Source organism: Gouania willdenowi, chromosome 10 (assembly GCF_900634775.1).
Source record: "Gouania willdenowi chromosome 10, fGouWil2.1, whole genome shotgun sequence".
Taxonomy (NCBI): domain Eukaryota; kingdom Metazoa; phylum Chordata; class Actinopteri; order Blenniiformes; family Gobiesocidae; genus Gouania; species Gouania willdenowi.
In genome coordinates, this window is record NC_041053.1 from 6,362,198 (window position 1) to 6,379,267 (window position 17,070).

At 36.8% G+C, this 17,070-nt stretch overlaps 2 protein-coding genes across 2 annotated transcripts; one reads left to right on the forward strand and one right to left on the reverse strand.

The window, feature by feature from the left end:
* Positions 1 to 473: 473 nt before the first annotated feature.
* rnaseh2c (ribonuclease H2, subunit C) lies at positions 474 to 4,984 on the reverse strand. The gene is made up of 5 exons (XM_028458748.1): positions 4,907 to 4,984; positions 3,456 to 3,610; positions 2,090 to 2,202; positions 1,895 to 2,014; positions 474 to 637 (listed from the first exon to the last, which is right to left on the reverse strand). The coding sequence occupies exons 2-5, from the start codon at positions 3,607 to 3,609 to the stop codon at positions 608 to 610; spliced, it is 417 nt and encodes a 138-aa protein (XP_028314549.1). The 5' UTR covers position 3,610; positions 4,907 to 4,984; the 3' UTR covers positions 474 to 607.
* A 4,264-nt stretch (positions 4,985 to 9,248) lies between these two features.
* On the forward strand, positions 9,249 to 16,447 carry LOC114470523 (seipin-like). Its single transcript, XM_028458734.1, has 9 exons — positions 9,249 to 9,283; positions 10,978 to 11,233; positions 11,308 to 11,386; positions 13,251 to 13,394; positions 13,471 to 13,506; positions 14,915 to 15,049; positions 15,146 to 15,243; positions 16,060 to 16,189; positions 16,306 to 16,447. Exons 2-9 carry the CDS (start codon positions 10,983 to 10,985, stop codon positions 16,381 to 16,383), a joined length of 951 nt encoding a protein of 316 aa, XP_028314535.1. The 5' UTR covers positions 9,249 to 9,283; positions 10,978 to 10,982; the 3' UTR covers positions 16,384 to 16,447.
* Positions 16,448 to 17,070: the final 623 nt, after the last annotated feature.

Genomic DNA, 17,070 nt, shown 5'->3' on the forward strand with positions numbered 1-17,070 from the left:
GACACTAAATAGAACAAATAAATACACAAAATGACACCATAAATACACAAAAAGGTGATAGAAATGATCTTGATTAGAACAAGAAGTCAAGAACTGAAAATACAAGAGTCAGTCATGGTCCCATATCAGGAGGGAAATGCATCTATTCAGCAGGCACTAAACAGTGTTTCTGTCCACTTAGTTACAAAATGAGATTCTTTAAAATGTGTGTTATCACTCATTCATTCCATAATTATGCTCTATATTTGTGATTTCACAGTATTCTGAGTAAAATGTAGTAGTCGGATATAAGGGGGGACTTGAGCCTAAAAAGCCAGAGAACCACTGGCATAGATAAAACCTACAAATGCTGAAATAGATGTTTCAGTGACAAACCTTTAAATTCACTAGTTGAAATGCAACCATAAGCTCTGATGTGAAGACTTGTGTAAATGTTTGACAATGTGCAATTGTGGTTTTAGTAACTCACTCCATGCAGTTTGGTTCACATTTATTTTGATACAAAAATAAAAAACAATAACTGTCTCACATTTCAAACAGTGTTATTTGCAGCAAAGCATGTTGACTTTAGCAATAACACTACAAACTTTACGTCCCATCATAAAAATCAGTTGGTGTCGTCAACTGCTCCGTGAATCTGTGAGGGTAACAAAAGTGTGTGTTAGCTGAACAGTAAGTACCATAATACTCTAATCAGATTCAATGTTCATGTGTCATAAGTCATTTTAAATATTATAAATAAGTTGTGCTGTGGGTCATCAATGCTTAAAAAACACTGAAAAAGCACTAAAATAATGAATTAATGGCTGACATTCTAGTTGATGAAAACCACATTACAGTCCTTTAAAAGTCAGATAGGTTAAATAACTCCTTCAATATCAATACAATGAAACTGTAGCTCATCACTCAATGCAAAGGAATGACAGTGATGGAGGTTGTTTTTTCTCATCTCTTATTGTGAGAATGCAGGAGCCGTCCTCACTATTGTTATCCATAGATTATGTTATTATTCTTCCATGTCCTCAAACTAATCCCACAATTTTTAAACAAGTTACGCATCAGAATTTTCAGCACATCTCTGCTGTTTTTGTAATTTGAACTATTCAACTAAGCTAATACTGGGTTAGTGGTAATCCTAATCCAGTGCTAGGTTAATACTATTACTATACTAATGATTAAAATGTTAGGCTGATGCTAAGCTATTGTTAGGTAAATGCTTAGTTAATGCTTGGCTAATGCTTTTGCTAGCTAATGTTAATGCTAGTTCATCTTCATGCTAAATGAAGTTAATGTTAATGCTAAAGTTGGGTTATGCTAGTTAAGGCTAATGCTAATGGAAGTTAATATGTTGTTAATGCTAGTACTAGCTAATGCCAATGTTAGATTAATGCTAGCTAATGCTTGGTTAAGTTAGGTTATGCTAGTTAAGGTTTATGCTAGGGGTTAATGCTAGTTAATGTTAATGCTAGATCATTCTAATGTTATTGATAGTTAATGATAGGTTGATGTTAATGCTAGTGCTAGTTAATGCTAATGTTAGATTAATGCCTAGCTAATGCTAGGCTCATGCTGTTAATGCTAGATGATGCTAGTGTTGATGTTAGGCTAATGCTAGGCTCATGCTGTTAATGCTAGATGATGCTAGTGTTGATGTTAGGCTAATGCTAGTTAATGCTAATGTTTAGGATAATGCTAGCGTTAATGCTAGCTAATTTCATTTTCTTCAGGAAATGCAAATATTCTCATTAAATTTGAGCTGAATAAATCTAGACAGGATACCTAGAGGTTTAGTTTACACCATTTCTGTCTTTGAGTGAAATATTAATGTTAAACTGTCTTTCATTCAGTTTGATCTGAACATCTAATGAAGAAGAATAAATGCTAGGACCCTCACCCCCTCAGCCAGCTCTGGCCAGTCCATGGCCATCACCACGGTATCGTCAGAATTTGGGGGTGTTTCCAGGTTCCAGTAGGTCAGCTTATCAAACACAGAGGAAACCCTCACTGTTCTGTCCTGTAACAAACAACACATGCTATATTTACCCACACAACTACTTAGTCCAACAATGTCTTGTTTTAATTTGCTCACCTCCTGATCTGAGCTGGGTTTATGAACCTCTTTGAGAACCAGTCCAGTATAACCCTGAGGACAGCTGAGCTCCTGCCCTTTCAAACCACGTCCTCTGAACGACACCGTCTTCTCTGAAACATGATCGATTCATGCATAACATACGAGATTATTGTTACCAATGATTCCCAGAGCTCCAAAACATCAAGTTTAACATCACATGTTTCAGGGTTTACTGTTGCCCAAGCATTTCACAGCAGCACAAAACAAAGAGGCAAGGTAAACAGAGTTAAATTCCAACAATAGTGGCATACCAGGGCCAGTGGTAGAGAAGAATCATACTAGATAATAGGGCTGGGCAATATATTGAGATTCAAGATATATTGAGTTTTCTATTTTGGCGTTATAGAAATTTTTTATTTATTTATTTTGTATTAAAACACTTGTTTTAGGAGTTTATCTTTAGCTACGTATCAGACCAGCATGAAAAGCTCAGTGAGATGATTTCTGAGTGTGTTCTAACCCAGACCTTCTCCTAAACAAGCATCACTACAGAACTCACTCACACGTGCTGTCCCTTACGCGAGTAAAAAGGCAAAATTAGCAAACACTGTGCAGCTGTTTGTTAATAAATGTCCCAGTCCCATTGTGTATTATTTTCCTTCTTTTGTGTAATTTGTTTTATGTATTTTTGTTTTTATTTTGGGTATTTTTCGATAACTTTGGATGTCGTTTTGTTCTTTTTTTGGTATGAATGTTGTCCCATTGTGCTTTTTGATTTGTGTTGTTCTTCTGTGTATTTCTCTGTTGATGTTTTTTTCTGTAGTAATTTTGTGTATTTTTTGCTGTCATTTTGTGGATTTATTTTTGGGGCCACTAGTTATCTATGTTTGTGATACACGGTCGTCCAAAAAAGGGTTGGGGGTTCGAATCTCGCTCTAGCCAAGTCATTGTCATTGTGTCCTTGGTCGAGACACGTGGTGGTGGGAGGGACCGATGGCACACTGTGGCAGAATCGCTTCTGTCAGTCAGCATCAGGGCAGCTGTGGCTACGATAGTAGCTTACCACCATTGTGTGTGGAGTGGAAGAATAATACACATCAATGTAAAGTCCTTTGAGTGTCTATGAAAAGCTCTAAATATAAAATTTAATACATTATTATTGTTATTATCATTAAAGCACCATTATGTTATTTTAGCCTGTGAGGCATTTTGCATCAGCAAATTTAACCCTGAATTGTCTTTCTAGTCAGACTTTATATGTATCAAAATTATCAACATTTATATCGTATATTGCACTTTTGAAAAAAGAAATATTGAAATGTGAATTTTGCTCCATATTGCCCAGCCCTACTACATAACAACCATGCAGAGAGTGTAAATAAACCTGATTTATGGTCTTTTGTGGTCGCTGTGAAGAACTGTGAGACCTGTGCAGATCCATTGCTCTGGATTTCACAGGGCATGAGGTGAACCGGGGCTCGCTGCGTGTGATCAACTGATGACGCACAGAGACGTGTGACGGTGGCGTTACTGGACATCCTGCAGCCGGGAGACAAATATCAAATATGGAATTAAACAGGATGGCTTCGTTTTCTGCAGCATCTTTCAAGAAAATCTATTATCTGTTAATCAAATTTTGTATATTTGTCACGACACTGAGTAGAACATGGTTTAATTTACTAAGATTCTATTGCACACTAAAACCAAAAACTTCTGTTTTATTACCAATGCATGTTTTACAACATCATCTAATCCTTTGCATAAATATATATACAGTATATGTTGACACAGACCAACTAGTGACCACAACTCCAAAGAAACCCAAGCAAACAGCTTTATTTAAACAACAGAGTATTTTCTCCTTGCTCACTTTGCAGTTACGTGCTAGGAAATGCAGAGTTGACCACACATCTGCAAAGAATGTCAACATAGTGCAGTGTATAAAACAAATTCATCTTTTCATCAATGTACATTTTTAAAGTTCACCATAGTTTCACGTGCACATTCTAATATCCCAGCATGTCTGTCTCATGTGCACTGTCTGTCAATTAATACAGTACAAATGTTAAGTATGCAAACGACCAAAACTCCCAGTTGTGTCACTAGGAATCAATGGATTGGAATGGCCCACCAATAACTTCTGGGAACAAAGTCAGTCTTACATGAATCACGTGACAGTGAAGCATTTTGGACTTTGGGCTCTGAGGGTAAAGTTTAGTCTTAGTCACGTGAACTAAACTGGCCAATGACTGACCTGTCACGTGACCTAAACTGGCCAAATAGGGGCGCTGCGAACGAATAGAATGTCTGTATATTGATACGGCAACAACCGTACGGATAGCCACTGCCTCGTTATATGCAGTCACCGACATATCCACTAGATGTCATTGAAATAAAGCTTTTAAAGTGTTTAACCAGGCAGTTTCCTAAAATCAAATAAATACAAATCTTTGGAAGTTAAACCAGCCTCCCAGTTTAACACGTTTTAAGATTAATTACTCTCTCTCTCACACACACACACACACACACACACACACACACACACACAAAAGTCAACGTGTTTTAAATAAATCTATTTACCAAAGTTTGATGCAGCTAAGCAGAAGAATTATGTAAACCTTTTTCATTTGTCATTAAAAGCTGCCCGACAAAAATAGGCTGTATTATTGGTTAGAAAGTCAGAATAACATATCAAGGAGGGGGGAAATGATGGTTAAATGAGTAATCCGATTGGAGTGTAGCTAACATGTCATTTGAACTCATCAAACTCCGAGATTTATAAAGTTACACCTCATTCATGTTGTAATAAAGTAATAGTTTTAGAAATAACGTTACCTTGTAGTGCTTTTCTCAGCTGCACGCTACTGAAGACCAAATTTACATGACGTCACATCCGGAAAGAAAACACACGACCGACGCCTGTGATTGGACGACCATTTCTTCTTCTCTGCTGAAAAATAATGTTTTGGCGGATTGGTCCAAAGATGTACGACCTGTTGTTCAGGATTAATGTGAATAGTTTATCAACCACTGACACGTTAATGACACTGTTTAGTGTTCTAGTTTGATAGTTTTGTTCTGTTTTCCGTGAGAGGAAAAGAGAAACAGAGAGCAAACGTGGATCTTTATAACGACATCAATGAGTTGGGCTTCTTTAAACACAACATAATGCATACAGTATAGTAGCCTACAGTTACATCATAAATCACTGAGTTTATATCTTATTTTAGCTGCTTCTATTAACGTTGATGTCTAAAAATCATTTTTCCAAATGGAAATTCATTAATTACAGGATTATGTATATAGCATTAATAAGAAAAACATATTTTAACACAGCGATTCTCAACTGGTGGGCCGTGGACCTGTACTGGGTGGGTCGGGGACAGCTGGTCAAAAAATGAATACTTAATGTCTATTGAGTTGGGCTTGTCTTTTATCTTGAAAAAAACGTTTCTATTGACAAGCATGCTGCTAAATGCATGTTGCACAGGATAATATATACATTTATATTTTAAAAATGATTATACTGTATATGTGTGTTTTCAACAGCGATTTTGGAAAAACTAACTTTGGTTGGTTGAATTCTGAAAGAAAAAAAAGTGGGTCGCGATTTAATGACCATGGCAAAAATGGGTCCCATGAACCCCTGCTTTAACATACCGATGACTGATTTACACAGAGCAGAGAGAGACTAACTGTTACAGGAATAATACGTGTGAGTGATTGTATTATTTAATAGTAAAAAAAATCTATATTTGATTTAAAAAAAAAAACATAATGTGAATGTATAGTTCGATTGTAAGGCTTTAACTGCATTAAAGGAGGTGAAAGTAAAGGGTTGTAATAAAATAAAGATCTATGGTTAACAAAAAGAGAAAAGAAGATGTGTTTTTTTTGTAAGTTATTAAATCTGGTATTACATAATTTTGCTTGTGATATGGTTACAGAAATACATTCTGACTTATTTGTACTTTATTTCAGAATTATTCTTCTTTATGGTTTGCTACTGTTTTTTTTTTTTTTTTTTTGCTGTTTCTTGAATGTAGTGTGAATACGATCAGCTGACTTGTTAAACTTCCAACTGGATCAATACAGTACTACCTACCTACCTTATGTGCAAACTGACTGCAGTGTTATCTGACAAAGTGGGAAATACCCCACCATAGACAGCGAGTGTGATCACAAGTCCAAAATAAATGATTATTTACATGTCCCAGTAAGTAGTCTCCTTTTGAAAAGTATCAACCATGTCATTGCCAATGAATGATTCTAAAAGAAACGTCTTCACTTTGACAAGTGGGTCCTTTTCATCAACAACATTCCTCTACAGCAGGCATATCATTTTTGCTGATGGGCCAAATATGGACTAGTTTGACTTTAAGTGATCTATAGATTTTAGATTTGGGAAAATCTACTTCAGCTTTTTTAAACCCTGGTTTGCACTTCCACTTATAACTGATATACTGTAAGTAAAGCAACATTTGAGCAGTAAATGACAGATAACAAGTCCCTGCAGTTTCTTCACTTACTTTATTTTGTGATCATTTTGGTGTAATTTAGGATCATTTTGTGAGAATTGTAGGGTTTTAGAAAAATGTTGAGTTCTTTCAACAATTTGAGTTTTAAAAAAATGAGTGCAGTCATGTGATGAACTGTTCTCACTGTCATTTTCACTTTCTCTTGCAGTCCAAAATGGATGCTCTAAAGCAGGGGTTCTCAACTGGTCTCATACTGGGACCCACATTTTGCTGCGGTCATTAAATCGCAACCCACTTTTTTTTTTTTAGAATTCAACCAACCAAATTTAGTTTTTCAAAAATAGCTGTTGAAAACACACACACACACACACACACACACACACACACACACACACACACACACACACACACATATCCATATTTTTCCTGTGCTTGTCAAAACCAAGTTTCTTTCAAAATAAAAGACTAGTCCAACATGAGAGACAGTAGGTATTTATTCTTTTTTGACCAGCTGCCCATGACACACCTAATACAGGTCCACGACCCCCTTTTGCACCCTGATCCACCTGTTGAGAATCTAGTTTGATACAGTTTTTTCACAGCTTTATGAAGTTCATCATGTACATTGTTTTCCTCTCTTTGAGAGTAAAGCTGAATTAAACAAACATAGAATAATAAATTGATAGAATTCTAGATGCAGATGTTGTTTTTTTGAACCAGGTGTTCTGAGGAGAGTTTGCATGTTCTTTGGTGCACAGTGAACCTCAAATGAAACAACCTCAGGGTTCCTGTGAAACATTTTGACTGATTAGAGTTATTCTGCGTCTGGTCAGGATTCTGGGTTTTCATCTCTTGAGTTTGATCAGATTAAGTTTAGTTCTAAAATTAAAAAAAAAAATGAAGACTTTTTTTGTACCAGTCAATTTAAATTTTTGGCAAAATGTTTGATTAATAAATTTATTTAAAAACAAAGCCCTTTCCAACATCAGTTTGTGACTACGTATGTTTTTTGTTTTTCTTTGTTGTTGTTTTTCTTTATTTCTTTATTCATTTTTTAATCTATTGACTATTGTGGCTTCCTCAATGTTTCTGTGGAGGGAGGGGTGGGGTTCTTTGTTGCAATTTCAACAATGAGAACTGCTTATTCTGTTGAATGTATTGCATAAAATCATAAACAAACCTGGTTAAAAAACAAAAACAAAGCCAAGTTTTATTGAATTATTATTTATTAAATGATAAAAAAAACAAAAAAAACATGTTTTGTCTAATATTGGAAATTTGTCTGAGTGACATCCAATTTATTTTGGTTTATATATATATATATATATATATATATATATATATATATATATATATATATATATATATATATATATATATATACATACATATATATATATACATATATATATATTTGAAATCTTGATATTCAATATTGTTTGTTGTTTGAATATTGTTGTCTTTTGTTAACTTTAAAATAAGTTGTTCTGCGCTTACTTGAGCCTCACTTTAACCACACATTAAAGGATATGTTACAGGCTTTTAAAAGGAGTGTCTAAATAGACACAGACTGCATGGAATGAACAGATAAAAAATACAAAAAGAAACATAATCTAAAATTTAAATAAAACAAAAGATAATTTTTTAATATTTTTGTACAATGAAGTATGGAAAGGGTGAAGATTATAAGTAACAGTGATATGTCAGGGATGCCGGTTAAAAAAAATGATATGAACATTAAATATATACTGTATATATATATATATATATATATATATATATATATATATAGTTAATAATATATAATATATAGTTTAGACATTGAAAGTAAATACTGCTCTAAACCTGGACATAGCACAATAATTATAAAACTATAGTTATATAGTTTACCATTTGATGAATTAACATTTTCTCATTGCATAACAAACAATATCAGTTTTGTAATCTAGTCCAGGCGTCCACGGTCCACCCCACACTTTCAACAATATTTTTTTAAATAACGTTTTTTTTTTTAAAAGACTCAAAAGCGAATAATATTACAACCCCAGAGAAAAAAGAAAAAAAAATGTTGAGATAAATTCAACATGTGATGACAAACAGAAGAAACGATTGTAAATTTAGATTTAAAGCTTTTAGCAAAAATACCATCAGAAGAAAGGCTGTGTGTTTCTGTGTGTATGGAGCTTTCTGTTCACTGTGTGAACCCTGACACTGATTAGATGGTTGGCTCATCCACAACTAATAAAGCAGCTCAAATGGGCTTCAACAACATTTTAAACAAAGACTCACTCAGAAATATCCTTAGAAAACACTGAGTGGTGCCCATGAAAAGCAGGAAAAGCAGTCAGCTGCCGATAAATCTCAACATTTTAACCAGAACTTTTTGCTGACATGCCAAAAACAACAAAACTTTAGCAAAATAATTTAACAAGACCCTAAAAATAAACTTGATAACACTTGCTTTCATGGTAAGACTTGTTCTAATTCAACTTTCCTGGTCCCATAAGGACAATTCCATACTTATAAGAGTCATATTTCAGCTTTTCCTTCAAACAGGCATCTCTATAATACATGCAACAACCTCTCACTTCATGTGGGATGGACTGAACTTCATCTCCCAGCAGCCATTGGAGCAAGTACCAGTATAAAATATGGGGCAAAGTTTTTTTTTTGCTGTAAAACGTCAGCCAAGACACCAAAGAAGAGGACTTCCAATTGCTTACTGTCATCAGAGGTGAGTTTTTAGAGCTTTACAGGCCAGGATATACATCTTCAGCTTTACTCTGTAATGGTTACAAAACAAATCAGTTTTATTCTCAGATGATGTTCTCCATGTCAGTGTTTATTCATGTGTTGTGGTGTCTTTTTACCTTGTGCTCTTAAAATAATAAAACTGATCAAACTTTTGACTTTTAATGACATATGATAGGTGTTTGTTGATGGTTAATGTGTTTCTAATTATTTAAAAGGCCAAACAAAAAAAATTAGCCTTAATATTTATTGTAGAGAACTGACTGAAATAAGCTGGAAGATCAAATCTGTAGCAGTTTATTTAATGCCCTTAATGCCCCCACTTTATACGTTTTTCATTTTATATTGAAATAATTATCCTAGAGCAGATTAGGAGGACTTCAAAAATAGATTTGAAAAACAAGATAAGATTAGGTTATTTCTATTCTAGGAGGATTGATCCAACTCTCTTTATATACATATATTCACATTCCAATGTGCTTTTGTTTAAGTATGAGCCTTGAAATAAGTTCATTAGATTGTAACAGGACAGTTGGCTACAGTTCTTCTTATGAGCGTGTAATAATCAGGCTGACGTCGTCCAGAATATTGATTTAACCATGGAAATGTCCCATCCAGACCCTACTGTGTTTAGCTTCAGAGTGGATTTATTTTATTTTACCAGTGAATGCTGCCTATGAGCTGCTAACTCTGCTCATACAAAGGCTGACTGCGGTGACACAGTGTGGAGTCATCTGATGACGGGATAGATCTTACCTTGCGACTGTGATTGGACTCAGTGGCTTTTACACATTTAAGCTCTGTGAATAGGAAGACTTATGTCCTAACATCATCAGTCACACTTTGAGTTTTAAAGACTTCAAACACTGTTTGGCTTGTTTTTATTCCCAGGATAAAGGCCATGATAACTCTTAAAAAACTTGACAAATGCAAGTTTCTTCATTCTATCCATGCACGGGGAATTCCAAGAAAATCCTTTTGAGCAGAGATGAAAGTGATGAATTACAAGTACTCATATTACTGTAACTGAGTTGCTTTTTTGGGTAGAAGTAAAGTAATTAGTTACATTTCTACACTCCACCGTTACTGAGTAAATAATCATTTTTTGTGATTATTTTTTAACTTTCATTTCATGGCACATTGAACATAATCCATATGTTCTTACTTGTGCGATTTCTTATCAAAGCCACCTTCTATGGTTCAGGTTGAGGTTTCTACCTATTATGCCGTTACCCACATGGCACATTTGGCATGGCACTGTTTTAGAGTTCATAAGTATAGCCATACATAGATACTATTAATTTATTTATTTTGAATTTAATTCATTGGTGTTATTTTATTTGAAAAATAATTTTACATTTTGACAAACCTTTTATTTTTGTACAGATGCCTTTGTTCCAAATGTGTCTCTTCCTTTTTAAGTTTATGTATGAGATGTTTACTGTATGCAAGGGAACCATGACAAGATTTATTACCAAAAATAAACGTGGGGGGTGAAAGTAACTAGTAACTTTTACTTTGAGTACTATTTTATTGAGCTACTTTTTACTTGTACTTGAGTATTTTATGTATGACTTACTTGTACTTTTACTCAAGTTCAATTTCAATCAAGTAACCCTTGAGTATGATCTATCAGTACACTTTACATCTTGTCTTTTATTGCTGTTGAACTTTCAGGACTGATGGATCTTGACCGTCCGCTAACTTCAGAAATTGATGAGCAGCCTTCAGTCCTCAGTGGCAAAGTGTTAGTGAAGTTCCAAGATGTTGTTACCATGGCAATGATGTGGCTCCGTCGCAGAGCATCCCAGGGCTTCGTCGTGTTCTCTTTCCTCTTCCTGCTCCTTTGGCTGGCAACCTTTTTATATGGGAGTTTTTATTACTCTTATATGCCCAAAGCCACATTTTCTACACCTGTGCATTATTATTACAGGTGTGTTTACAACATCTGGTCTGCTGTGTGTGTTTGGGTGCTCTGCTTCAGTTTTGTTATTTGTGTCTCGACAGGACTGACTGTGAATCTCCAACCTCTTTTTTGTGCTCGTATCCTGTGGCCAACGTCTCCCTGATGAAAAACAGAAACTCCGTATGTATATCTGGTGAATGGAACTCCCTACTTTAAAGGAGCACAGGGCAGGATTTGTGAAAAAAATAAACATTCATTTTAGGCAGTGGCTATTCGTACGGTTGCCGTATCAATATACCCACATTCTATGCATACACAGTATCCCTATTTTGCCAGTTTACGTGACCAAGACTAACCCTAACCCTAAAAATTGTTGCGATATTGGGTTATAACCTAACCCTAACCCTAAACCTAACTCTAAACCCAACCCTAAACCTAACCATAACCCTAAGACGCTTCGTACTTGTACATCGGTAACTGTACTAATAGCACCTGGGGTGTCCGTACGGCATTTTAAGTCTTTTAGGAGAAATGTGTGTGGGCTCATATTCTTTGGTTCAAAATCAAAGATTATGAGCCCACACACATTTCTCTCTCTTGCCTTGAACTGACTTTGTGATGCTTTTTTGTTCTGCTATTACGGGGCCAGATTTGCCGCATAGTTCTGTGGACTTGACGTCTACTCGACGGCTTAGAGAGGCGTCCACTGCCGGAAATAAAGAAGTAGAAGAAGAAGCCGGCTTGGAAGCTAAGAAAACAAGACGACTGACCAAACTACCGTTTGGTTTCGTGGAGGTCTTGCAGTAAATAGTCACATGAATCTTAAGTTAATAAATAACTGTGTCACAGTATCAGTGTCATAACCAGGCGAAGCCGGCAGCATCTCTCTGACGTCACTCCTGTGAATTTCTCAAGCTGTGGATGTAGACGCACACTCTTCCACACAACACAGGTTAAACCAAAAGACTGACTAACTGATGAGAACTAAAACTTCCGACCAAGAACTGGTTGCAACACTGAAAACCATACAACACCTAAGCCTGTCAGTCACGAAATGATAAAGGCTCTAATCGCTGATCCGCCACCCACGCGCACAGACGCACACACTAGAGCCACACACATAGGGAACAGACAAGAAACAAAGGTGCACACAAGGAGACATGCAGTGACGAACAGGCAGATGCACACTGCCAAAAACTGACCGGGAGGCATGAAACAACAGGAAGATGCAAACAGACAGAGGTGTTGACAGATGGGGAAACACACACAAAGATCAGGATGCATACACACACCACAGTAATCAGGCTCTCTCATCCACATCAGATTGCCTGTCACTCAGACACCAAAACTTAAAGAGTAACTAAACCCCAAACCCACTTTTTTTCTGCTGAATTCATATTTGGGTATTAAGTTGATTGATCTTAGTCCAACTTTTAATATTTAAGTGAAAGTATTTTAATTTTGCGTATTTAGTTGGAAAATGTCAGAGTTGGCCTCTAAACAGTGATGTTTTGGACTCTGTGCTTCTATAAAGAGCAGATTCTGGTCTAAATAGAGGATTCATCAAGCTACGTGTGTTTGTACAGACACATAGTGTGTGTATCCCTGTCTGTCTCTGCGTGTGCGCGTGTGTTCTGAGGCTAACGGCGGGAGTAGAGCAGGGACTGTTTGTGAGTAATATAGTGTCTGTGGGGCTGTGTGTTTATGCTTGTGGGCTGTGTATTGTGATTAGTAGTTGAGCAGGCAGCGATCTGTCACTGCCAGCACTGATTGGCTGCCTGACTGGGCGTGTCTTACTGCATCAGGAGCCCTGCCCATCATCAAGGCATTCTTTAAATTTCCCCCCTAGTGGCAGGTCAGCAGAAAGCAGGGGTTCAGCTACTCTTTAAAGAAAAAGGCAGACAGCTGAGCGAAAAACAGGGATGGAAGCACCACAACTGATGACTGCAGTTACACCAACATGTCTTATTTCTTGATCCTGTCCTATGCTCCTTTAAATGTTTGGGTTTAAACATTCACCGTTTAATTTTCTTTCTGCATTTAGGTCCTGACTTTTGGGCAGGCCTACCAAATCACTCTGCAGCTAGAGATGCCTGATTCACCAACCAATCAAGAGTTGGGGATGTTCATGATCAAGACTACCTGTTTCTCTCAGGATGGAGGTCAAGTGGCCTCCTCTTCTCGCTCTGTAAGATGTTTGTTTGCCCTATGTAAACTCTTACACCCAATGATCGTCCACTGAGCTGTTTGTGTTTACTTTGCAGACAAGACAGATGCAGTCCGCTTCCAGCTCTCGCTTTGTGAGTACAACACTGATGCAGTGAATCATTTGTGAACAGGGCAGGTTTGAGTTAACCTGGCAAGAACCAGATTGATGTATAGCCCCTCCCTCTAACTCGAGTTCTTCACATCAATCTGGGTCTGTGTCTGGCGAATCCTTTCGCAACCAGGGAGGGACATGAACAGAATGCTTGAAGCTGATTGGGCGAAGCCTCTGTCCACCATGATACGTTTTAGCCAATCACACGTTAACAAATTATTATGATGTCGTCATCGGCATGCTCCGCAGAGACGCTGCTACAACAACAAGACTTAACTGGTGAAAACTTTCTTTTGGGATAGTCATGCTGTGGTCATTATGTCGTTGAGTGACTTTTGCCGTTTTTGCAACACGAGTATGCGAGTTAAGGACACGTTAACCATCCTCCTGCGTCAACATCTTTCTATTTTAATTCGGAGCTATGCTAATAGCTGTTGCCCAGCTAGTTCCTCTCCCCGCAACTGCGAATGTGCCAGTTTTGCTTCGGCTCTTCTGCTTTCATCACACCCGGATATCCCGCCCTAAACCACAACACTGCCCCATGATTGGTTCGAACCGTTTCGGTTTGGATTTGAAAGGCAAAGGCGGGAACAGTACAAGATGGATTCTGGTGTTTGTGAACACCAGGAGAATCCATCTTGCAGGCAAGGTTAGGTGTCAAACTCCTTTTAGTTCAGGGGCCAAAGACAGACCAGTTTGATCTTAAGTTGGCCACAGATTTTGGGTGGAGAAAGAGCGATTTCAGCATTTTAGCAGCCTAGTTGGCACTTCCATGTATAAATGATTTACAGTATGTGAGGCTCTAATCCAAGCAAATAGTAACAGATATCAGTCCCTGCAAGATCTTCACTTACATTTCCTTTATTTTGTTACAAACTTTTTTTTAATTTGGGGAAATTTTGTGGAATAATTTTTTAAAAATTCAAGATTTTGGAAAAATTGAGAGTTCTTTCACCAATTTGAGACTAAAAATGACAGCCATCGTATGATATTAGCATTAAGAAACTGGAGTTCCATTGAATTTGTGTATTTGGAGGGACTGAGATATTTACAACTGAATTATTAGGTAATTCACACAACAATTCATGTTTTCTCTGTCAATTTTACTTTCTCCTGCGGGCCACATTGGATGCTTTAAAAGGCCGGATTTGGACCCCTGGCCTTGAGTTTGACACATGTGCTTTAACTGAATTTAATTTTAACCAAAGGAAATGAGACTAATCTGTTGACCAAGGAGTAGGAGGAGGAGAATTTGAACTTCTGTCTTTTAACTAAATATATTTATAATCACAGGGCCATTTATTGATATACTTGACATTACAGATGCTTCTATACACAGTATGGCACATTTTAAATCAAAATGGAGATTAACTGGTGTATGTGATCAGGGCATGCTGCGATACCAGTCAGAGCTGCTGAGGGCCTTAGGAACCATGCTGTTCCTCCCAGCGTTTCTGAGCAGTGTGGCTGAGGAAAAACAAATGGTGGAGGTGGAGCTTTTCTCAGAATACACAGATGACCCGGTGGGTGAACTATTCCTGGCACTAATGATGAGTGAATAATAAAGTGCCCGTACCAGATGGAATTTCAACGTAAAATGTTTTCTCCATTGTTACCAGTATTCTCCTTCAACCACGGCTGTTGTCGAGATCCTGTCCAAAAAGATACAGATTTACTCAGCTCAGCTACAAATCCACGCTCATTTCACTGGGTTAAGGTGAGAGTTACATGCATGCATGGTATTTGGCATCCCAGATTGTATGTCATTAAAGATAACATAAATAGGTTGAAAAAAAAAGAAAAATAGACACAGAGTCAGAGGTTTTGTTTTACTGAATTAATCTATCGTTTTATTAACAGATTTGAAATGAACAGAAATGATTAAGATGATAAATATCAAGTAAATAGGAAAACAGGCACTCATTTAATACACAGCCGTGGTCTGAAGTGGACCAATGTTCTGAATGTGTACAGAGCATAAAGTAATACAGATTATGTATAAGATTATTGATTGATCAGTTATTATCTATCATTTAGGGGTCTAAGATCTATGCTTTTTTGGTGAATGTATGTATATTACATTTAGTATTTAAAAGAGAAGGCAGACTTTTTATTAATCGTTCTTCTAGATTTTTTTATTTTGGTCTCAAACTGTCTTTTAGAGATACACTGACTGTCCCTGTCATTAACTTATATCTGATTGGCTTATGTAAAGCTTGTGTTAGATTTAGATTCAGTTGAAATCAGATGTTTTGAAACTGTTCCAGAAAATAGGCCTAAAAAAATGTACCCGAGAAAGGATATATTTTATTATAAGGAATCTTTAGGGTTTATCATACATGAATGTAGTATGTCTTAAAGAAACAATAGATGAATAATATTTTACAATAACATTATCAAATTTAGAAAAAAAAATGGCAGATTACTGGAAGTATCTGAGAGGTCTTTGTATACCAAATATGACACTTGCAGAAGTTTATGAGATGTGGTTAAAACCTCTGCATAACTCTTCTTTGTGTTCCATCATCATAAGATACTTGCTGTTCTACTTTCCTGTTACTTCCACCTTGGTGGGGGTCTCCAGTAACTTCATCTTCCTCAGCATCCTGTTCCTGCTGAGTTACACTCGGCTGCTGCTGGGAGTGGACCAGAACCCACAGCCGGTGAGGAGCAGGTCACAGCCTCCTTCAGCTTTAGTGCTGACCACTTCATAAGAGCGTGTCAAAGTGACCGAAAGGTGACGATGGTGTAACTCACACAGACTTGTGTGTCTCCACAGCCCAGGGCAGGCGTACAGGAGATCGCAACTAACCCGCAGGAAAGTGAAGGAGCTGCTGACGCCTTTTCAGAGGAATAACAGCCCACAGTTTTACCACCATGCTGCCCTTAATCTGCCATTTGACACGGAGTTGATTATTCACTTTGATCCACAGACCAAAGGAAATAGATTAAGGAAGAGGGGAGTAAGGTTTTAGAACAATATATAGTTAAAAAAAATACTACTAAAGACTACATTGCAGAGGTGTAAGGATTATTGATATATTCTACTCAAGTAGAAGAAAGCACACAATGAGACACAAGAATTACAGTATGAAAACATAAAAGCTACAGAGATATAAATAAACATGGAATGACTGAAATACTAAAGGAGGAGCCCTAGCAGGGCTTGGAAACAAAAACACAACACGGACAATGACAAACTTTTAGCGTTACACACCCTTCTCTGGATTAATGTTGAATAAATATTCAGCTTTAAAAGAAATAAAATGTGTATGTATTGAGTTGACTGGACTTGCTTTTTAAAATGATTTTTTACAAGAACTTGAGACGCATTTGTGACTTGTACAAACACAGTTGGAAAAAGTATTCACTTTACTGCCTTCACACACATAAATTGCTGTGAGATCCAATTTCTAATATCTATTGTTCATAATGATGCCTATCTATCAGATAAATGTCTATCTGATGTTCCATCTTTAAGCCCTAATTAACAGTTTTGGCTCCAATTCAAACGTTTGTTGGAACTGGGAGGGGCCTTCTCACA

What these genes read in the sequence shown, in the direction of transcription:
- LOC114470523 (XM_028458734.1), top strand. Translation starts at nt 10,983, where the DNA reads ATGGATCTTGACCGTCCGCTAACTTCAGAAATTGATGAGCAGCCTTCA. An exon ending in TGGCCTCCTCTTCTCGCTCT is followed by an intron (nt 13,395 to 13,470) that starts GTAAGATGTTTG and finishes TTTACTTTGCAG; the next exon opens with ACAAGACAGATGCAGTCCGC. An exon ending in TGGACCAGAACCCACAGCCG is followed by an intron (nt 16,190 to 16,305) that starts GTGAGGAGCAGG and finishes GTGTCTCCACAG; the next exon opens with CCCAGGGCAGGCGTACAGGA.
- rnaseh2c (XM_028458748.1), bottom strand. Translation starts at nt 3,609, where the DNA reads ATGTCCAGTAACGCCACCGTCACACGTCTCTGTGCGTCATCAGTTGAT. An exon ending in CACAAAAGACCATAAATCAG is followed by an intron (nt 2,203 to 3,455) that starts GTTTATTTACAC and finishes ATCATGTTTCAG; the next exon opens with AGAAGACGGTGTCGTTCAGA. An exon ending in AACCCAGCTCAGATCAGGAG is followed by an intron (nt 2,015 to 2,089) that starts GTGAGCAAATTA and finishes TGTTTGTTACAG; the next exon opens with GACAGAACAGTGAGGGTTTC.